Here is a 23651-nt window from a genome sequence, read left to right on the forward strand (position 1 = left end):
TATTTATAATCATTTTATTTATTTTTTTCATTGTGTTAAGTGTACTCTTTAATCCCCGTCTCCTCACCTACCTCCTCTCTGGTAACCATCAGTTTGTTCTCTATAGCTAAGAGTCTGTTTCTTGGTTTGTCTCCCTCTTTTTTCCTTTGCTCATTTGTTTTGTTCCTTAAATTTCACATATGAGTGAGATCATATGGTATTTATCTTTCTCTGACTGACTTATTTTGCTTAGCGTTATACTCTCTAGATCCATCCATGTTGTTGCAGATGGCAAGATTTCATTTTTTGATGGCTGAATGATATTCCATTGTATATATGTACATACCACATCTTCTTTATCTATTTATCTATCAATGGACACTTGGGCCGCTTCTGTAGTTTGGCTATTGAAAATAATGCTGCCGTAAACATGGGGGTGCATGTATCCTTTTGAGTTAGTGTTTTTGTGTTTCTGGGGTAAATACCCAGCAGTGCAATTATAATTGTATTTATATGTATATTAAATATATTTATATTTAATTTAAATTTTTTCTTATATAAATGACTAGGATTAGTGCTAAGAAGAAACCTTGCCTTGTTCTCAGTATTTTTCACTGTTACGTATGATGTTAGTTTGGTTTCTCTGTGGATGCTGTTTATGTGCTCCATTCCTCTGTATTCCTGGTATTCTGAGAGATGGTTTTTTCTTTTTTTGTTTTGTTTTGTTTTGTTTAGTTATGAATGGGTGGTGAATTTTGTCAAATGTCTTTCAGTGTCAGTTGATGTGATCATATGAATTTTTTATTCTTTACCCTTTTGATACAGTGGATTGCATTGATTAATTTTTGAATTTTGAATCAGCTTTGCATATCTGGAATAAATCCCACTTGGTCATGATATATAATTCTTTTTTATATGTTGTTGAACTTTATTTGGTAGTATTTTGTTAAGGAATTTTGCATCTAAGTTTATGAGAGATAACTGGTCTATTGTGTTGTTGGTTTTTTGTTTTGGGGGATTTTTTTTTTTGGTACTGTCTTCATTTAGTTTTGGTATCAGAGTAATACTGGCTTCATAAAATGATTCAAAAGTATTCCCAATTTTTCTGCTTTCTGGAATAGATTGTGTAGAATTGCAATGTTAATTTTTAAAATGTTTGGTATAACCTCCAGTGAAATGGTTAGGGCCTGGAGATTTCTTTTTTGGGAGCTTATAATGACAAGTTTTATTTCTTTAATGGTTATAGGATAATTTAAATAATTTAGGTTATTTATTCCATCTGGGCTGAATTTTGCTATCTTATGGTTTTCAAGGAATTTCAAAGGCTTTTGGCGAAGTGAAAGTTTCACTAAGTGCCTTCTCCAAGAAGCTAGCTTGGGTATTCTTAGTAAAATACTCATAGTATTTGTTTAATAACCTTTCAATGGCTGCAGGACCTGTTGCGGTAATCCCATTTCATTCTTGATAATTGGTGACTTGTGTCCTCCTCCTTTTTCTCTTTGTCAGTAAGGTTTATTAATTTTGTTGATTTTTTTCAAATAATCAGCTTTTGGTTTCATTGATTTCTGTGTTCCAGTTTTCAATTTTACTGGTTTTTGCTCTCTATTATTTCGGTTCTTTGCTTGTTTTAGGTTATTTTGTACTTTTCAGTTTTCTTAGATTATTGGTTTGAGACCTTTTCTCATTTCCAGTGTGAACATTTAGTGCTGTAAATTGCTTTCTCTGCACTGCTTACCTTCTCGCCCCAAATTTTCCTATGTTGTTATTTCCATTTTCATTCAGTTGTATGCATTTTTATATTTCCTGTGAGACTTCTCTTTGATCCATGCATTAGTTAGTGTTTTTTGCCTACAAACAAACTACAAAATGTTTAGGAATTTTCTTGTCTTTTTGTTATTGATTTTCAGTTTAATTACATTATATTCTAAGAACATACTCATGATTTCAGATGTTTTACATTTGTTTAGATTTGCTTTATTGTCCACACTGTGCCCTGTCTTGGTAGATGTTCTGTGGATGCTTTAAAAATTGTTTATTCTGCTATTGTTGGGTATCATGTTCTATATATGTCAGTTAGATTCTGTTGGGTGGGACGTATTGTTCAGATCTTCTATATCTTTGCTGATTTTCTGACTAATTTTATCAGTTCCCAAGAGAAGGATATTGAAGTCACCATGTATTATTTTGGACTTATCTGTCTCTTCCAGCTCTATCAATTTTTGCAGCTTACATTTGAGGCTCTGTTTGGTGCACATATGTTTAGGATTGTTATGTCTTTCTGGTGGATTGATCCTTTTGTTGTTGTGTATTATGATCACCTCCTATTCACCCCATTTGTGAAGGAAAGATTCCAGCTCTAGGGTTATGGGGATGGCCGAACACACAACAGCTGACACTGGACAGATGCGATTGACAGCAGTTTATTAGTCACATACACTCACAGCCTGAGGGACGAGAACACTGCATGCCATGCGGAGATTGAACAACCAGGGGCATTGAGACAAAGGCTTTTTTGCACCTATATGAGCATAGGATGACCTCTGGTTCTCTTGACAGGATGTGATTAATGTATTGAATAATACATGGGCTGGCAGAGAGGTGAAGTGAAACCTGTTAGGTTGAAGGATAGGTGGGATGCGGGTCGTCCAACTGTAAAAGAACTGTCAGAATGGGGAGCCTTTCCCATAGGGTGGGGACATATCTGGCAGGCCGACTCACAGCTAGACCTTTGGGACCCTGTGAGGCTCAAGGATGTCAAGGCAGCCCATGAATCTTAGGTCTTCCAGTTCAGTTAAGTCCTTCTCTGGCTCTGATAATTTTCTTTGCTCTGAAGTTTATTTTATGAGGTAATAATTTAGCCATATTTGCTTTTTTAAGAGTTGAGTTGCGCAGTATATCTTTCCCCTTCTTTTACTTTCAAACTTGGGTTGTTAAATCTAAGGGGAGTTTCTTGTAAACAGCATATATAGTAGGTTATGTGCTTCTGTTCTGTCAGTCTGTATTTTGATTGGTATATTATGCCATTTACATTTAGGGTACTTATTGATATGTAATTGTGTAAGTCTGATATTTTACTATTTTGTTGTTTGTTTACTCTGATTCTAATTTTTCTGTTTTTCCTCTGTTTTCATTTTCTTTCTTCTAAATATGTTTACAGTGTTTTTGAGTATCTCTTCATCTAGTTTTTGTAGTGGTTGCTCATTGTAATATAATAGCCTAGAGTGCCAGCATTTTTTTTTTAAGATTGATTTTACTTATTTGACAGAGAGAGAGGCAGCGAGAGAGGGAACACAAGCAGGGGGAGTGGGAGAGGGAGAAGCAGGCTTCCCGCTAAGCAGGGAGCCCAATGCGGGGCTCGATCCCGGAACACTGGGACCATGACCTGAGCCGAAGGCAGATACTTAACGACTGAGCCACCCAGGCGTGCCTGGATTGCCAGCATTTTATCATTTTGAGTAACGTGGAAATTTTTCTTCCATTTTGGTCCCTTTATCTTTCCCACTTTTAAATATTATTGGTTTGTGTAGTAGATAGTGCTATAATTTTTTTTCAATCTTCAAATATGATTTTAAAAACTCATAAGAAAAAGGCTATTTTATTGTATGTATTCATATTTCTGGTCTTTTGTTTGTTTTTTCTTTTTTTTCCCAGTGGTCCCAGATTTTTTCTTTTATAATTAATACTCGCTGCTTAAGAACTTTCTTTAGCCATTTTTTTAAAAAAGATTTTATTTATTGGAGAGGGAGCTGAGTGAGTGAGCACGAGTGGCAGCAGAGGGACAGGGAGAAGCAGACCTCCCTGCTGAGCAGGGAGGCTGATGCGGGGCTCGATCCCAGGACCGTGATATCATGATCTGAGCTGAAATCAGACACTTAACCAACTGAGCCATCCAGGTGCCCCACTTGAGCTATTTTTTAAGAGTAGGATGCTAGTGATGGATTTCTGTAGTTCTCCATCTGAGAATGTCTTTATTTCCAACCCTTCATTTCTGAAGGATAGTTGCACTGGATATAGAATTCGTAGCTGACAGTTCTTTCCTTCAGCATATGAAAAATGTACCACTTCCTTCTGACCTCTGATTTCAGAGGGGAAATGCACTGTCATTTTGAATTGTTGTGAATCTGTCATTTCTTTCTGGCTGCTCACAAGATTTTTTTAAAAAATTTTTTATTTATTTTATTTTTATTTTTATTGTTTTAAAGATTTTATTTATTTATTTAACACAGATAGAGACAGCCAGTGAGAGAGGGAACACAAGCAGGAGGAGTAGTGGGAGAGGAAGAAGCAGGCTCATAGCGGAGGAGCCTGATGTGGGGCTCGATCCCATAACGCCGGGATAACGCCCTGAGCCGAAGGCAGACGCTTAACCGCTGTGCCACCCAGGCGCCCCTGCTCACAAGATTTTTATTTTTGTTTTCAGTTTTCAGTAGTTCGGTGAAGATTTCGTTGGGTTTACTCTGAAATTTGCTCAGCTTCTTGAATCTGTTAAGTTTATGTCTTTTACAGAATTTGGGAAGCTTCAGTCATTATTTCTTCAATCCAGGTATCCTTGTGAGATCATATAAATGGTGGATCTTTTGTTTCTGCCTCACAGGTCGATGAGGCTCTGCTCATTTTTTTTTTTTTTGGCTATTTTCCTCTATGTTGTTCAGACTGGATGAATTCTGTTGACCTGACCTCAAGTTCTCTGATTCTACCCTCTGTCATCTCCACTCTTAATATTGAGCCCATCCAGCAAGCTTTTAAAATTTCTTCTGTTGTATTTTTCGGTTCTATAATTTCTGCTTCGTTCTTCAGTTTCTTTGCTGAGATTTTCAGTTTTTTGTTTGTTGCCGAAGGATTTGTATTTGCTTGATGAAACATTTTTGTAATGGCTGCTTTAAGATACAAGTCAGATAGTTTCCACACCTGATTCATTTTATTGTTGGTTTCAGTTGTCTTTTCACATTTCAGTTAAAATTTTCCCGGATTGGGTTATGACAGGTGATTTTCTATTGTATCCTACACATTTTGGTTTTTATGTTAGGAGACACTGGGTCCTATGTAATCTTTTTATTTTAGCATGCTGTCCTCTTGTTTAGGTTTAGTGTGCAAGTCCTGGTCTACTTTATGGGCTATGGTTCCAATGACAATTTAATTTTAGAGCCTTTTTGACGCTATTTTGATCTGCTTAGTTTATCTGATGCCACTGGTCTCTTCAGGTGCTGCCTGAGGAGACAGAGGAGCTTCCCTCATCTAGGCCCCCTGTTGTGGCTAGGTGGGCAAAGATTGTCTTGGCCTGAAGGGATAGTTTGCTTGCTGTGGGGATATCTTTGCTGGTCCTGCCAGAGCACACCTGTTTTTAGATGGGGGAGGAGAGCCTCATGCCTGGCAGAATCTCCCTTTGCCAATAACCCTTGGCCACCTGGTGTATCTTGGTGGATAAAAGGAGATTCAGGCTCTTCGGGGAAGGCAAACACTTCCCCTCATCACTTATTGTCAGTGGGGCTTTCAAAGCACCCAGTTTACCTGGTGTTGCTGCTAAGATCTGAGTTTGATCTGAGGAAACATTGAGTCCACCTGGTCTACCTTCTTTTGCTAGGTTAGGGGTTGGGAAACAGTGGCTCTGAATTGCCTTTCTGTGGGTTGTGATATAGTGAGCCACTGGCCATTATGTCATTCTTCTGGTCCCGGGGACTCTCACCAGCCCTTTTTTTCTTTACACCTTTCAGAGTTCTTGGTTTTCCTTGGGCTCTTGTGTTATTTTTGGAGTTGTTTATACTTAGTTGGGAGGAACAGAAGAAATAAGTCTACACTGTCTTTTCCAGACCAGAAATCTGTGTTGGTTTTTTTTTTTTTTTTTTAATTTTAATTCTGGTATGGTTAACTTACAGTATTATATTAGTTTCAGATGTACAATATAGTGATTTAACACTTATGTATATTACTCAGTGCTCATCATGACAAGTGTACTCTTAATCCCCTTATTTCAGTCATCCCCCCAACCTCCTCTCCACTGGTAACCATCTCTTTGTTCTTTATAGTTAAGAGAGGTTTTTGGTTTGTCTTTTTTTCCCCCTTGCTCGTTTGTTTTGTTTCTTATATTCCACATATGAGTGAAATCATATAGTATTTGTCTTTTCCTGACTAACTTATTTTGCTTAGTATTGTACTCTCTAGCTCCGTTCATGTTGTTGCAAATGGCAAGATTTCATTCTTTTTGATGGCTGAATAATATTGCATTTTATATATTTGCACACACACACAACCCACATCTTCTTTACTCATCTACCAATAGATGCTTGTGCTACTTCCATAATTTGGCTATTGTAAATAATGCCATAGTAAACATAGGGATGCATATATCCTCTCAAATTAGTATTTTCATATTCTTTGGGTAAATACCCAGTAGTGCAATTACTGGATTATGTGATAGTTCTATTTTTAATTTTTTGAGGAACCTCCATACTATCTTCCTGCACCAGTTTGCATTCCCATCAACAGTGCACAAGAGTTCCTTTTTCTCCACATCCTCGCCAACACTTGTTTTTTGTGTTTTTTATTTTAGCCATTTTGACAGGTGTGAGTTGGATCTCATTGTGGTTTTGATTTGCATTTACCTGACAGTGAGTGATGTTGAGCATTTTTCATGTGTCTGTTGGTCAGTGGAGAAATGTCTGTTCATGTCTTCTGCCCATTTTTAATTGAATTATTTGGGTTTTTTTTTGGTATCGAGTTCTATATATTTTTTGGATACTAACCCTTTATTGGATATGTCATTTGCAAATATCTTCTCCCATTCAGTAGGGTGTCTTCTCTTGGTGGTGTTTTTTATTATAACTGTGATAAAAGCAGAATTAACATCTTTTAGATATTGAGTCTTCTTTTTCAAATACATGGTAATCTTTATTTGTTCAGTAGATAACATGAACCACACCTACTTCATTAGGTCCTGTTAAAAGAATGTAGTTAAGGTACTTAGAGCAACGAAGTCTGTAAAGCACTTGAAAGTGTTAGCTGATGTCTATTCCATGGGTTCTTTGGTAGCATATTAAAGCTTTTTAAGTTTTTTAATTAAAGTTTTGGCACATTTCTTGTAAGGTTTATTCCTAAGTATTTTGACCTTTTTCGTTTTTATTACAAATAGAATCTTCCCATCTATTGTATCTTCTTTGGCTCTTTAGTTCTTTGGCCCTTTCTTATATGAAAATGTTTTATCTAAATATTACTTCTAAATATTGCTTCCCAAAGGAGTTTTAGCATCTTTTTCTTTTAAGGATAGGACCCATAGCCAAACTTAGAGCTCTAAAAACAAATGGATGAGTGAATTAATGAGCTCTTTCATGTGGTTCAGCATTATTTTGGGTACCATTCTTACTCTAAGTCCTGTATTTTTATGTAATCCAAGATTTTTCCTAGGTATGCCATGCATTGTGTTGTGTTGACCTTACTACTGAGACTCTTAGTCCTTATGTGCTGTTAATCAAGCCATGGTTTGTTCATGTCACTGTTGGTCTTAGGGACTCACCTGTAGGGCCATGCATATATCTCTGTGTGCATCTCTGCTGCAAAGTGTTTACCACCTGTACTGGAAAAATAGCTCTTGGCTAAGTGGGATATCGCAGTAAAGTAAGGAAATATGGGCTGGGTCCATGTGCTTCATCCAAACAGGTGGTGAAATACTGACAATTCAACAAGAAAAAGAAGCCTGTGTAAGTACAGGATTCTGCTGGGATGTGTAGCAATAAGAAGGGTAAAAATGAAATTTGGGCTTCAGAGTACACAGTGCACCTGGTGGTGCTACAGTGTCATGTGCAAGCCCTGTTCACAGAGGACATTTGGGTGTTCTTTTCCCAGAGGAGCTCTATGGTGACTTTGAAGACCTGGAAACAGGGGACGTGCACAAGGGAAAACCGGGCGCAGATACTCAGGTATGATTTTGTCATGGCTGGCTGTCAGTAACTGGTCCTTGATCTGTGGTCAATATGTTCTGAGAGAGGCCCATATTAAGAAATGCAAATCTTATTATCTGTGTAGATTACAGAGTAGATAGATTCCTTCCTAAAAATACGGAGTTTGGGAACAGATTGAAGTTGTTGGGTTGTTTTTCTTGATCTTTTGGGTGACACCTGCTACCTTTTGCTGTCATTTTGATTCTTCAGTCTGAAAGTTTAGCTCCTGAGTCATTGTCTTTCTCTCTACCATTCCTTTTGCCATCATTCTCCTCTTCTTAAATTTAAGTCCCATTTAAAAAAACTAAATCCCTATTCGCCCTGATATTTCTTTAGAACACTGTTTGGGGAGCATCTGGGGGGGACACTTGCTGTTATTTTTATTTATGTTTGGCATTCCCAGCCAGATTAAGGAGTGACAGTGTATTGTAGTGCAGATGTCTAAATGTCTCTTGCAGTTGTACTTGTTATTTAGAACCAAAGGCTGTGTTTTGGTTTGGTTTGTTTTTTGTTTTGTTTTCATGATGATCATAACCAAGAGTTTTGCAGCTCACATAGAACTTTAGAAATCTGCTTCAGTGTTTAAAGAACAGATCTCCACAAACTTTTACAAAATTTTCTCTTCTGGAAATTTAAGATTGAAGATGCAGAAGAAGTTAAGGAAGAAATTGACCCCGGTGCAGAGGAAAGTGCCAAGAAAAAGCATTTGGATAAGAAGAGAAAATTGAAGGAGATGTTTGATGCAGAATATGATGAAGGAGAAAGCACGTATTTTGATGATCTTAAAGGAGAAATGCATAAACAAGCACAGGTAAGAAAACTTGGTTCCTATCAGCTTTATTTCAAGGCTATAATACAGTATTGTGAATACATAATCTTGTTTAGGTCTCTGCTTCTTGACCTGCTTCTGTGCCTCAGGTTTGGACTCTTAGGTCAAGATGCAGATAAGTGTGTTTATTCATGCAGTCATCTGATTGTTTTTTCAGTCAGAAATTGACCAGAAAGATATCAGTGTCTATTTTATAGCAAGCATTGGAGGAAGCAGAAATGGCTGAGATAGGCAGCTACTGCTGAGGATCTCTCAGTGTAGTGATTTGAGACCGTGTTTATTTAAATGCAGGCATTGCCTTTGCATTCTGTTTACTGCTCCCTGGAACCATAATTAAATAATTTGAATGGGTAGGTGATTCTATGCACACACCAGTGCTCTCCAGGGAAGCTTTTCTAAAAACTCACCTTGGTCAGAGTTCAGAGGCTATTTCAAGTGTCAGGTCAGATGTGGAGATAAAGGGAACATGTGGATTGCTAAAAAGAAGATGGTCTGACCCCCCTGCCCAGGATGCCGAACAGACTGAGTTGATGAACTCACTCTGAAGGAGATACAAAGATATGTATGCAGTTGATGGCGAGTGTTTGTTGTGCTTTGACAAGGGGGGGCTACCAATAATTCCTGTAAGCTAGAACATACCTTAATATATCTTATAGAGGTTAAGTATATGATTTCTGAAAATGCGATCAGCGGGCTTTGCCCAACCTAGGCTTTCATCTATTCGAAGAAAGTATCTCCAGGTTAGTCATTAACATAGTGGTTCTAAGTCTGTACTGACTTTTGATAGAAGTAACTAAGATGTGTAAAGCTAGTTCTGAAGTCTTTGCTTCAGTCCATTTATAACTTAAAATCACCCAGAATCTTGTGGCCTGTTGTAAAGTACTTTGAATTTTTTACTCTGAGTAAAGTGGGGACCCGTGGGGGGTTTCGAACAGAGGAGAGACATGTATGACCTGCTTACCTTTGAAAGGATTGGTGTGGCAAGAGTTCAGTAAGATTAAGGTGACTCTCTGGGGGGGGGGGGGTCAGGAGGTGTGTGGCAGTGGAGACGAAAGAGAAAGTCAGATTCTGAATATGCTTTTGAAAGGTAGATCAAAGGTAGATGGACTGTGGGGTGTGTGAGAGGAAGCAAGGATAACTTGCTGGAAGGATGGAGTTGTCAGTAAGATAGGAAAGCCTCTAGTTGCTGCAGGTTTGTCTAAAAAGATGAGGTTTAGAGCTGTTGGGTTTGAGATCTCTCTCAGACAAGTGGAGCTTCAGGTAGTCAGTGAGGAGCCCTGGAAAGAGGTTGGGGCCAGGGACTTAGGTGTACAGTCCTCAGCATCTGGTTGCTACTTAAAGCCGTGAAGTGGATGGGATGCCCTGGGAAGTGAGCGTGCAGTCAGGTGAGGAGAGGACTAGGACTGACAGCGGGTGCTCCATTGTAAGAGGCTGGGCGGAGACGATGAAGCAGCAGTGGGGTTTGAGCAGTGCTCAGGAGAGAGAAGAAATCGAAGAGAACATGAAGTAATCTGGAAGCCACTGTAGAAGGAGGGATAAATTATTTTAAATCCTGCTGATGTATTAACCACAATGAAGACAAAATTGACAACTGGATTGGAATGTGGAGGCCCTATGTGATTTTGGCAAGCATTTTTATGGAGTGTGGGTTAAAGTCCAAGTTGGGAGGATTTAAGAGAATGGGAGCAGAGGAACTAGAGACTATGACTATAGAAAACTTATAAGCCATTTTACTTCAGAGAGAAGCAGAGAAATGGGGCAATAGTTGGAGGAAGTGGAGTCAAAAGAAGATGTTAAGATGGGAGAAATAACAGGCAAGACCTGTTGGAATAAATTTCAGTAGAAGTGAATGATATCTAGTATGCAAGTGAAGTTTGGCATAAAATAAATCTATAGCAGCTGCCCAGTAGAACTTTCTGTAATAATGGAACTGTCTGTCTGTGCTGTCTTATATTGTAGCCACTAGCCATGTGTTGATACGGATCACTTGAAATGTGACTACTGTGACCAGGGGACTGAATTTAAAATTTTTATTTAATTTTAATTAATTTCAATAATATAATAAGTAATATAATAAAAACAAGATATACTAAAAGGCTGGATGTGGGTGTAAACCCTGGTAAAAGAGATGGCTGTGGAAATTCTTTCAGACTGCTTAGTTTTTGAGTGAACTAAGAAACAGTCAATGGCTGAGACTGAGGATGAGGGAGGGAGATATTGGATAGTGGATATTGGATATTGGAGAGTAAGAAAAGAAAGTGTGGACTGGGAAGCTGAGAGTGTTGGTTGGCTGACCAGCAATAAGGGTTGCTTTCAGAGTTGTTCGCATTTGCTGTACCTTGGAGCAACAAAGGAGAAGACAGTTGGGTCATATCCTGAACAAACTGTACAGATAAGAATGTATGTTATTTTTAATTAGGATAAAGCGTAAGTGATTATGTCCATGTTCCTTTATGAGAAAGTGCTCGTTTTTTTAAATGTTAATCTTACATATGTTAAAGATAACAGCATTGTCGGTTTTTTATTGTTGGTTTTTTTTTTCCTGCTCTCATATACAGCTTAACCGAGCAGAATTTGAGGATCAAGATGACGAAGCCAGAGTTCAATATGAGGGTTTTCGACCTGGGATGTATGTTCGAATTGAGATAGAAAATGTCCCCTGTGAATTTGTGCTTAACTTTGACCCCCATTACCCAATGATTTTGGGTGGTTTGGGCAATAGTGAAGGCAATGTCGGATATGTACAGGTAGGTACCCTTTGCTGCGTGCTTCGACAGTTGGGGTTCTTGGGACATACTTCCACCACTAATCTCATTGAAATCTCTTCTCCCCTCAGATGCGTCTGAAGAAACATCGTTGGTATAAGAAAATCCTCAAGTCCCGAGATCCAATCATTTTTTCTGTAGGGTGGAGGAGGTTTCAGACTATTCCACTCTATTATATCGAAGACCACAATGGAAGACAAAGGCTTCTAAAATACACCCCACAGCACATGCATTGTGGAGCAACCTTTTGGGGTAATTTGTGATTGGAATAACTTGCTTGTAGGTTAATTTAAGCCATTAATAGTTTTGCTTTTCGCCATTAAATCCCAATTCATAAGATTTTTCTCTTTTTTTTGGATTGAAGTACATATGTAAAACAGAATCCAAAATTTGTGATTCACTGTATTTCTTTTTCTTTCTTTCTTTTTCCTATTTTCTTTAAGGTCCGATCACTCCACAGGGAACTGGTTTCTTGGCGGTACAGTCTGTCAGTGGCATAATGGTAAATATCTTGAATGTTTGATTTTCCAGATTGTGTTTGAGAAGTATGTCTTGAATATGGAACATGTACATGAAACTTGAAGTTGAAAATGACTCATTTTTAGTACTTATAGCAAACTTCTCTTTGCTTTTAATTTTCCTACATCTTTTTAAGTAGGATGTGGGAATGAGGGAGAGGTAGAATTAGTATGGTATTGATGATATTTTATATTTTTATGCATTTTTTGGGCTTCTTTCTTTCTTCCTTTCTTTCTTTCTTTAGATTTATTTTAGAGAGTGTGCACATATGCGTGGGGGGGCAGAGGCAGAGAGAGAGTGAGAGAGGGAGAAAATCTTCAAGCAGACTCCCTACTGAGCTTGGAGCCCAACATGGGGCTCGATCCCACAATCCTGAGATCATGACCCAAGCTGAAATCAAGAGTCGGTCGCTTAACCTACTTTTCTAAAAATATTTAAGTAGTGCTCACCGTGTACTAATCATTGTACTAGGTTCTAAGGATACTTCGGATACCAGCTACATAAGACTACCTCCTAGTAATGCTGGTTTAGCAAAGTATGTTCACACAGCCTTTATTTGATCAATTAGAGCAGGTTTTATTGGCCCTATTTGACAGAAAACAGAATAATGAGCAGATGAAATCTCCCCTGGGGGTCCACGATTTAATTTCTTAAACATTGTAACCAAATTTTCTTATTCCTTTCCATACCAAATTGGTCATTGTTTTGAAATCATGTTATAGTAAAATCACCCTCCAGAGAATACTCAGGACATCATCATTAGTTTGGCTTACATGTATTGTAGCTTGAAATTGGTTTTGTTAAAATACTGCTTTGCATGTTCAGATATTCTTTCTTGTTCTATTTTAGCTGGTTGTAAGTGAAATGTACTTTAGTAATTTATTGCATCATAGAATTATAGTTTTTCTCTTGCTGATTTATTCCTATATTCAAATTTTGGGGGTTCTTCCCAGCCTGATTTCCGGATAGCTGCCACGGGAGTTGTCCTCGATCTGGATAAATCCATAAAAATTGTGAAGAAATTAAAGCTAACTGGTTTTCCTTATAAAATTTTCAAGAATACGTCATTCATTAAGGTCCGTATATCTGTATACTCACATATTTATAAATGAATATTTTATTGAAGGAGGAATGAAATACTTCTAAAATATAATCTGATGTTTTCAAAAGAGTATTTGGAATCTTTTATAAACTTAGTCTTTGCTGTTTTTGGTTTACTTCTTTGTATTGGTCTCTATGTTACTTAAATATGCTCAGAAAATTTTAAGGTGACGTTAATAGAGATACTTACTAATCAAGTTATTCCTTATTCCATGTGACACTGGCAGAACTAATATTGAAAATATGTAATCTCATTCACTGTTTTTTTTTTTTTTCCTGCCTTTTGGGTTTGTGTTAAGAAAGGGGGGAAATCATAGGTTTGTTAAACACCTCAGTAGAAAAATAGACATTTTGTAAAATACTTGTTGGCAGGGGTATGGAGAAATGGATGCTCTTTTATGCAGTATAACGTGGGAGCGTAGTTTGAGTGACATTTATTGAAAATCTTATTAGTGGGGGTTTCCATAAAAGTCCTGAGTTAAGATGATCATAAAATATTCTTGTAATATCAGGTAATAATGTCACCGGCATTTATCCAGCTCTCTTTATTTTCAGAGCATGCACACCTAAGTCATAGGATATGAGCTGTAGCCCAGCCCTGGTCGATGACAGCAAAGGTTCTCTAGGCCAGTTCAGTCTAATAGATATCTTTTTGATCTTTTCTTCTACAAAGATATCAGTGATGAGCATGCTGATGAGCCTGCAGTAGAATCTTGATTAATGTTATTTTGGGGAAGATGAAATAGAATTGTATTCCTTTTCACCTAGTAATTCCACTCTTACTGGGGAAAAAACATTTTGATTATTTTATCACTATTAAAGAAGTTGGTTTTTTTTAAACCAAGGATTCATTTATGAACTAAGAAGTAAAATATCTGATTTTGTGTGCACGTATTTTTTTTCACGTACCTATAGGGAATGTTTAATTCTGCCTTGGAAGTGGCCAAATTTGAAGGCGCTGTGATTCGAACTGTCAGTGGCATAAGGGGACAGATCAAGAAAGCACTCCGGGCTCCAGAAGGAGCTTTCCGAGCCAGCTTTGAGGATAAGTTGCTGATGAGTGGTAAATATAACTTTGTGGTGTAATCATAACAGCGTGTTACCATTCACTATTGATTTGTAGTCAGTGTGGAGTAGAGGTTGTAGTTCGTTGTTGAAATTTAGAATTGGCTCCAGCTCTCCCTGGTTGGAGCATCTTATGCAGTATTCCAAGTCATGCTGGGTGTGGAGCCATGTGATTCATACCCAGTACAAGATTTGTGATATTCAGGAGTAGTTTACTTGGTGAAGTCTCTCTTAAAACTGTGCAGCCAGTTAGAGAAGTTTGGGATTGAGTGTTTTGTTCTTTTGTTTGACAAGATGGTTATGAATCTTCTTTTGAAAATGTTAAAGTAAGTTATCTCTTTTTCCAGATATTGTCTTCATGAGAACCTGGTATCCTGTCTCCATTCCAGCCTTCTATAACCCAGTAACATCTTTGTTGAAGCCAGTTGGTGAGAAAGACACCTGGTCAGGGATGCGGACCACTGGTCAACTCCGGCTTGCCCATGGTGTCAAACTAAAGCCCAACAAGGACTCTTTGTATAAGGTACAGTCACTCACACACGTGCTCCATAGATGGGGGTCATCCAGATGCTTTGTACATAATGTTTTCTATGGTTTGAATTTTCAAGTAGGAAGTCTACCATTAAATTTGAATGAACATATATATTCATAGAATATTTTAGAAAGAATGCAGGAAAATGGTAATAGGGGTTTTCATGGGTTGGAAAGGAGACCAGCTTTTCATTGTATGCTCTTTTGAACTATTTTTTTCCCATCAGATACATGTATTACTTTTAAAAACATTAATGTGCTAATTTTTATTGAAGCAATGTGAGTGGGTTTTTTTTTGGGGAAAGTTTTAATAAACTTTGTAGTGCAGTATTAACATAAATACAGAAAATATATGGATCGTAACATACAGCTCATGAATTTAACACAATCAAATTGCCATCACCTGGATGGAACAATAGAATTACCAGCACAACAAAAGCCCCCTTGTGACTTCTCCTTGTCACTCTCCCACCTCCACCTCAAAGATAGCCATTCTCTGGACTCCTGCATGTAAATTAGTTCTGCCTGTTTTGAGTTTTATAAAATATAGCATATACTGTTTTGCGTGGTTTCTTTTCATTCAGTTTTATGAGATTCATTCATGTTCTTGCAGTTTTTCATTTGTGGTTATTGTCGAGTAGAAATCTATTATGTTATAATGTCAGTTTATTCATTGATGGACATTATTTCCAACTTTTGGCCATTGTAAATGCTGCCCTGAACACTTACATGTAACTTATTTGGTGTACATGTGCACACATTTCTTTTGCTTTGATCCCCCCAGGTTGGGATTGCCAGGTACGGGGTATGCATGTGTCCAGCTTCACTGTATGATGCCTATAGTATTCTGGTGTACACTACCAGGTTAGACTCCCTCCAACAGTAGTTGCCAGTAGTTGGCATCATCAGTATTTTTTTAATTTTAAGTTCTCAGTGCCTTTCAAAATCCCGTTTCATTTGGATTTTGGTCTTTCAGAACTTTCATTATTTTCTTCACAGGTTAACAGTGCATTTGAAAAGATTTGTTTTAATGCAGGATAAATATAAATTGTTTTATAAATAAGAGGGGGTTCAGGATATCAGTCTGCCATTCTGCCAGAAACAGAAATTTCCCAGGCATTACTTTTTTAATAAAATAATTAAAAATAAAATTTTGAATCATGTTACATGAATTTCTAATAAAATATACTATAGGACATGGTACCTCCAAGTACCACTTCTAGCTTGTGGTGCTTACTCTTTTTTTCAGAATGTGATTTCTCTGAGTTCCTTCATTCTAAACATTTTAGGTGTAAGCAGAGAATATTGAATATTATCGTGGATGATGTCTTTAATAATAAATTTAAAGACATAGCAGAAATATTCTCTATATAGTTGACATTGACCTTGGGGCAAGACTTGCCACTTATTAACTATTTTTGAGGCAGTTAAGAATTTTGGTCATCTCAATTTAAGCATAGAATTTAGATTACCTTAAACATTGAATGTAGAGAGTGTTTGGGCTTTATATGTCATTTAAATCTCATTTTTCTCAGCTGGCCTTCCGTCAGAAACAGAATAAAGTTAAACTCTTTAATGAGAATCAGGGATGGGAACACTTAAGCTGCTGCTGATTAGAAGAAGAGCTGTGTCCTTAAATCCATAGACGTTGATAGTGAAGATGAACGCCCAGATTATTGTTATTAGGCTAGAAGAAACTACCTCAGTCCCCCAAAATAAGGTGTGGGTTTTCCATTAAAAGAAACTTTGAATATGTTCATCTGCTCTGCTGAGATCTCCATAGTTCATACTGTAGACATGGACACAGTTGATTTTTTGGGAGAATTGTAAGTATATTCTGTGTATTTGTCTGTTTCACCTAGAGCAATGTACATCCATTGAGGCAATCACATTTGATGGATGATTGAATTCCCATTTCTGATGATCAGCAGACTCTGGTGTTAAATCATGTGGAAAAGTCAATCCAGTGAGAAGATTTTAGTCAAGTTTTAAATGCATATAGATCATAATTTAAATACATCGCTGTTTTTATTTTTCTTTTTAGCCGATCGTGAGGCAAAAGAAACATTTTAATAAACTGCACATTCCAAAAGCCTTGCAGAAGGCCCTGCCATTTAAGAACAAGCCTAAGACCCAAGCAAAGGCAGGCAAGATGCCGAAGGACAGGCTGAGACCAGCCGTCATACGGGAACCTCATGAGCGGAAGGTACTGTCAGCAGATGGCTTCCTGCGTGTTGCATTTAGATGTGAAAATAATGCTTTCAGTAGCACAGTTAGTGTTTCCGTTGCATTCTCATTTTTCTTCAGGGAAGGATAAGAGCCAGACTTATTTGAGGCGCTAGAACCGGAAGTTAGAGGAAAGGGCAGAGTCCATTTCTTTTGTTTAGTCATGCTGTGTCTTACGCATTTTAATGGAGAGTAATAGGCACCCAGCTGGCAAGTCACTCTGTCTTAGTTGGACGTAATATCCACAGTGATTAACAAAGGTGGTTTTGTGGTAAAGGCCATTATTTAAGTATTTTGCTCAGTAAATATGCTGCTACTTATGCCTCCATGCAATTATGATTTCCTAGTTCAGGATGAATTTTCCCTGAGTTAATATTCATTTGGATCATGGATTGATTCTAGTTTTGATACATCAGCTGAGGTGTTTAGGTCCCCTGAAACATAGAAGGAAAGCACGGTGTATGAGTATCGTGATGTTCACTGGGTTTTGTCCTTGTCAGATCCTTGCACTGCTGGATGCTCTGAGTACAGTGCACAGTCAGAAGATGAAGAAGGCCAAGGAGCAACGACATGTGCACAATAAAGAACACTTCAAAGTGAAGCAGAAGGAGGAGGAAGAGAAACTGAAGCGGCAGAAGGACCTCAGGAAGAAGCTCTTCCGAATTCAGGGTCAGAAAGAAAGGAGAAATCAGAAGTCCAGCCTGAAGGGGCCTGAGGAGCCATCAAAATGAGCTTCAGACAGACACTGTCGTTTGCATCTGCAGAGATCGATGGTTTCAAATATCACAGTACTTGTAAATGACAACAGGGCACTGGAGCCCAAGAAAGGCCTCTTTGTTGGATTTGTCGCCCACACTGTGCCTTTGAGAAGAGAAATGGAAACTCTCCTGATAGGACACCTGTTCATTCTCAGCATCTAGGTTTTGTCAAGATTTAAAGGAATATTATTTATGGTTTTGTAGATTCCTTCCCATTCCTCTTACCTGTCTCAGTTTAATTGTTTGTGCTATGAAAATGTCATTAAAATACTTTCCTGTTAATTTTGGCCTAATAGTTTTCATTAGGGATGAATGCTTGATGATTGTGGATAATTGCTTATTCTGCCACCTTCATGGTGGGTCTTCCAGAGGGGGAAAAATATTGACTTGAAAACTCAGCTTTAAAATTTTAGAAAAGAACGTATGGTCCAGTGCACAGCTGAGTTTCCCAGAGGCCGTGTGATGTGCGGTAGCTCAGTAGCCTGACTACAGATGGGAGAATCCAGCGGCTTCTGTTAATTTATGTTAACCATGTAATGGGCTAGTTTGTGTTCTTTTAAAACAAATTAATAAAAAATATTTTAAAATTTTCTTAGCTTTCATTACTTACATAGTAAAAATTGATAGATACAACACACTTGAAGAAGAACTCTTTGAAGTCCTTGGTCGTTTTTAAGAGTGGAAAGACCTTGAGATCCAAATACCTGGGCAGTGCTGCCCTGAACGACTCCCTCCTGAGGTGGCCACCTGTGCTGCTCGCCCGCTCCCGGTTCTGTACCCAGAACTGAATGCTCATGGTGTCAGGCACCTTGTAGGAGGACAATAAATGCAGGGATGAATTAATTAAATTCCTGCTCTGTCACTGAATATGCTTCGATTTCTCCCTAGCTGCCAAGGTGCCGTGGCCTGGCAGCAAGTGTACAGGAAGACAGGAGGGGAGCTGCTGCCGTGCTGTCTGTCTCCTCCCTGTGTCTTCCTGAACACACTTCCCCTGCCCAAGACCCCAGATGCAGAGGGGGTTTGCCAGTCACAGGGTGGGGTGGACTTGAATGTGATGCTGTGCTTTACAAACTAGGTTCCGGGAAAGTTAACTTTGTAATGAGATCCTTGTAGGGGAGTTGTTACCTAAGTGGAGCTGTTTTACCATCGTCTTAAATTTCTTTTCCTTCCTGTGGACTCCTGACTGAAGAGATGGAACTGAAGATAGGCCTGGTGCACAAGGCTGGCTCGACTCACGAGACAGATCCCGGTCCACGCAACCTTCTGCCCTTCTGCCCTCCACTGAGGGTAGGTAGCGAGAACCCCCGCCTGGAGGGCCAGCGTGGTCAGGCTTTCCCCTCTGGACAATGTCCTCTGAATCTGATAGAAATACGGTACTACCACATTAATGCAAGGGAAGAGCAAACGGGTGAAACGAATTTTAGTACTTTTATTTTTAAGCCAATATATCTAAAATGTTACCGCAACATACGATCAATACAAAAATCATTAATGAGATATTCGACATTTCTGTTTTTTGCGATCCTTTGAAATTTGGGTGTATGCTTTACGCTTATAGCAACTTAATTCAGATGCTAAATTTTGTGGCAAATACTTGATTTATGCTTAGATTTCATTAAATTTATAGTGTTAAAAGTAAGATTGACATACCTTCGTTGTTTCAAATATAACTGAACTTAGTACCAGTTTTTAAATTGAAATTCAAATTAAACAAAACTGAATGTCCAGTTCGTCAGCAGCAGACATTTCAGTTGCTTGATAGCCTGCAGGGCCAGTGGCTATGTTGAGGACAGTGTGGCTGTATAGTGTAGGAGGTCTAGGAAGTCTTCCTTAAAGGAAGCAAGTGACTTTTGATGCATGATCTGAAGAAGCAGGTTAACTTGGCAAAAGATAGGAGTGGGAAGAAAAGTATATCATCCAGCAGGAATGTATGTGCAAAGGCCCCGTGGCATAAGGCAGCACGATACCTGTAAGCCAGTGTGTTTGGAGCCAGGATGGGCAGAGGGTTGCAGGAAGCTGCAGAGGAAGATAGAGAAGGAAATGGAGAGGCAGGCGATAAGGCTGCATTAAGAAACTGTCTTTATCTCAAGATACTGGAAAGTCCTTTGGAGGATGTTTAGCTGGGAAAACATGGTCAGATTTGTATTTTTTAGAAACTCCTTTTACTGCTGGGTAGAGAATAATGCAGAGGGAATCCAGAGGTAAATCCTGGAAGGAGGCTGACACAGGAGTGCTAGAACACGGTACAGAGAGGGAGAAGTGTGGATGCCAGAGCTTTAAGAGGTAACGTTGGAGGTATGTGGATCTGAGAGTTGTGAGAAAAAGGGGTTTTCAGGAAAGATCCCTGGGACTCCTAGGTGTCGGCTTGCACTGAGGATTTCTTTGACTGGGCTGCTGGGTAGCGAGGAACTCAGTTTTAGGGCATGGTACCTATGGGACAGGCATATGGAGACATCTGAGGAGGTAGTTAGGAATACTGTCCGAAGCTCAGGTTGACCTACTATCTGGGCTTAAAACACATTCCTAAGAGACATCAACACCTTCCTGGAAGTGGATTGAGTTATCTAGGGAGGGGTCAGAATTGAACACAGTCGGTTCAGTATTTTCACATACCTCAAAATAACCAAGTCCAACCCATATAAGCAGAGCAGTGCTGCCCAAGAAGCCCAGTGTTTGTGTTGCAGTTCACTTGACTAGAGCTGAGCAGGTCCATCAACGAACAGGACATGTAAGCGACATCAACGAACAGGACAGCCTGTCTTTCCCAGCGTCTTACACTGCTGCTGGTGAGCTTGACTATCCCAGTGCTGAGGTGTGGGATGGATCTGGGTAGTGGACTTCAAGCTCTGCCACTCACTGTGATGTGACTAGGTAAGTTGCTGAGTATCTCTGAATTTCAAGTTTCTTATCTGTAAGTTGGGGTAAATAACCAATCTTGCAGTATGTAAGGACTTAATGAGATTACATGCAAAGTGACTAGTACAGAACAGATTTTCAAATTTTTATTTCTCCTCTGGTCCCATTTTAAAGAGATGTGTAAGTCTATGTATTTTAACTCATACATAGATTCATGTAACCACTACCACAATCAAGATACCAAACAATCCTCTCTCTCCCAAGCACTAACTCATGCAAGGTAGCCCTCCCAACTGTCCCCCACCCCACCCTGCTAACTACTGCCATGCTATTCCACACCACAGCTTTGTTTTGAGAATGTCAGGTAAGTAGAACCATAAGGCACGTAATCTCTTGTAATCGGCTACTTTCTCTAAGCATCGTCCCTTTGAGATTCATCCCAGTTGTTCTGTGTATCAGTGATGCTTTCTGTTTAATTACTAAATATTATCCAACTGTATAGGTAGACCACAGTTAGTTATCCATTCACTAACGGAATGACACTGGTTTTTTCCAGTTTGGGGCAATTACAAATATAACTGCTATAAACATCTGTGTGGAGGTTTTTATGTGAACATAAGTTTTCATTACTCCAGGGTAAATACCTAGGCGTAGGAGTCGGTCATATGATCTAATAGAACTGTCAGACCCTTCAGAGTGGCTGTACCATTTTTGCTTTCCTACCACCAATGAGAGGGAGAGAGTTCCAGTACTCCGCCTCTTCATCATCACTTGGTACTGCCAGTACTTTTCATTTTAGCCATTCTAGTGGGTATGTAGTGGTATCTCACGTGGTTTAATTTGCATTTCCTTAATGACCAATAATAGCATCTTTTCATATACTTAATTGCCTTTATACAGGGACTTCTTTGGTGAAGTTTAGGTTCAAGCCTTTCACCTTCTTTTTATTTGGATTGTTTTCTTAATGTTGATATAGAGAGTTCTTTATACATTTTGGAATGAGTCCTTTGTCAGATACGTGATTTGCAAACATTTTCTCCTGGTCTACAGCTGTCTTTTCATTAGCAGTGTCTTTTGCAAAGTTTTAAACATTTATCACATCTAATTTTATTAATTTTTTTCTTTTATGGGTTACGTATTTGGTGTCATGACTAAGAACTCTTTTCCTAACCCTAGGTTAAGAAGATTTTCTCCTGTTTTCTTCTAAAACTTTTAAAGCTTTATGATTTTCATTTTGAGTTAACTTTTGTGTAAGATGTTAAGATTTGGATTGGGGCGTTTTTGTTTTTTTTTTAACTTGCACACAACTAATTTTTCTGATGCCATTTGTTGAAAGACTAACCTTTCTTCATTGAAATAGCTTTTCATGCTTGTCAAAAATCAGTTGGGCATATTTTTGAGGGTATATTTCTGGGCTTTCTGTTCTGTTCCACTGATTCATGTGTCTAACTTTTTTTTTTTTAAGATTTTATTTATTTATTCGACAGAGAGAGAGACAGCCAGCGAGAGAGGGAACACAAGCAGGGGGAGTGGGAGAGGAAGAAGCAGGCTCCCAGCAGAGCAGGGAGCCAGATGCGGGGCTCCATCCCAGGACCCTGGGATCACTCCCTGAGCTGAAGGCAGACGCTTAACGACTGAGCCACCCAGGCACCCCGATGTGTCTAACTCTGTCATACAACTGATTATGGTAGCTTTATATTGTCTCAAAATGGGTAGTGGGATTCCTTTAAATTCATTCCTCTTTTTCAAAATTGTTGGAGCTCATCTAGGGCCCTTCCCTTTTGGTATAAATTTTAATAAGCTTGCCTACATTTATAAAAAAAAAATCCTGTGGTGGTTTTGATTGCATTAAATCTGAATCAGTTTGGGAGAGTTGACAACTTTGCTCTGTTGAGTCTTCCAGTCTGTGAACTTGCCATCTCTCTCCATTTACTTAGGTCTTCTTTGGTTTCTTTCATCACCATTTTATAGTTTTCAGCCTACAGATCCTGTGTGCATTTTATTAGATTTATGTCTAGGTTTTTAATAATTTAATAATTTAGAGCCATTGCAAATAATACCAATTATTTAAATTTTGCTTTCAAATTGTTCACTGTTTTTAGAGAAATGATTGATTTTCATGTGTTGAACTTATATCCTGTAACTTTACTAGACCTATTTATTAGTTCTAAGTCTTTTGTTATTGTTGTTCTTGGTTGATTTCTTAGGATTTTATACATAGACCATTATGTTGTCTGCAAATAGGGACAGTTTTTATTCCTTCCCAGCTGTATGCCTTTTTTTATTGTTACATTGGACTAACTAGGACTTCGCATATAATGTGGAATTGGAGTGATGAGTGTGGGCATCATTGTCTTGTTCCCAATTTTTTTGTAGTTGCTCTTCTCAGTTTGAGGAAATTCTTTTCCATGTCTAGTTAGCTGGGATTTTTTTTTTTAAATCATGAATGGGTGTTGAATTTTGCCAAGTGCCTTTTCTTCCCCAACTTATATAATCATGTGGTTTTCATCTTTAGATTGTTAATATGGTGGATTATATGGATTTATTTTTCAAATAGTGAACCAACATTGCATTCTTGGAATAAACCCCGTTTGGTTATGGCATAGTATTCTTTTACTGTTTTGTTATATTTGACACACTGATGTTTTGTTGAGCATTTTTTGCATGTGTGTTTGTAAGGGATATGGACCTAGAGAGTCTTTGTGTCTTTATCTGATTATGGTATCAGAGTAATGCTGGCCTTATAAAATGAGTTAGGAAATGTTCTCTTCCTTTCTATTTTCTGGAAGTGGTTAAATGAAATTTGTGTTATTTCTTTAAAAGTTTGATAGAATTTGGCAGTGAACCACTTAGGCCTAGAGATTTTTTAAAAAGTGTTCTTAACAATAAATTCGGTATCTTTAATTGTTATAGGGCTGTTCAGATTATCTGTTTCATCTTGAGTGAATTTTGGTAGATTATGAAATGGAATTAGTTTATTTCATCTAAATTGCCAAATTTATGAGCATAGAGTTATTTGTAGGATTCCCTTATCATCATTTTATCATCTTTGAGGTCTATAGTGATAGCACCTCCTTTGTTCTTGATATTG

At 38.3% G+C, this 23651-nt stretch overlaps 1 protein-coding gene across 2 annotated transcripts in view; it reads left to right on the plus strand.

Annotated features, from left to right (window-relative positions):
• The window catches only part of BMS1 (BMS1 ribosome biogenesis factor), a 47558-nt gene extending 29572 nt beyond the window's left edge, over window positions 1–17986 (plus strand). For both annotated transcript variants that reach the window (XM_026481592.4, XM_026481593.4), the window contains exons 14-23: window positions 7816–7889; window positions 8548–8721; window positions 11298–11486; window positions 11576–11756; window positions 11948–12006; window positions 12977–13099; window positions 14040–14187; window positions 14537–14712; window positions 16765–16926; window positions 17447–17986. In XM_026481592.4, the coding sequence (XP_026337377.2) occupies window positions 7816–7889; window positions 8548–8721; window positions 11298–11486; window positions 11576–11756; window positions 11948–12006; window positions 12977–13099; window positions 14040–14187; window positions 14537–14712; window positions 16765–16926; window positions 17447–17677 (1517 nt within the window). In that variant the 3' untranslated portion in view covers window positions 17678–17986. The remainder of the gene's footprint in view (window positions 1–7815; window positions 7890–8547; window positions 8722–11297; window positions 11487–11575; window positions 11757–11947; window positions 12007–12976; window positions 13100–14039; window positions 14188–14536; window positions 14713–16764; window positions 16927–17446) is intronic.
• Window positions 17987–23651: the final 5665 nt, after the last annotated feature.

This window comes from Ursus arctos, unplaced genomic scaffold (genome assembly GCF_023065955.2).
Source record: "Ursus arctos isolate Adak ecotype North America unplaced genomic scaffold, UrsArc2.0 scaffold_7, whole genome shotgun sequence".
NCBI classification, from domain to species: domain Eukaryota; kingdom Metazoa; phylum Chordata; class Mammalia; order Carnivora; family Ursidae; genus Ursus; species Ursus arctos.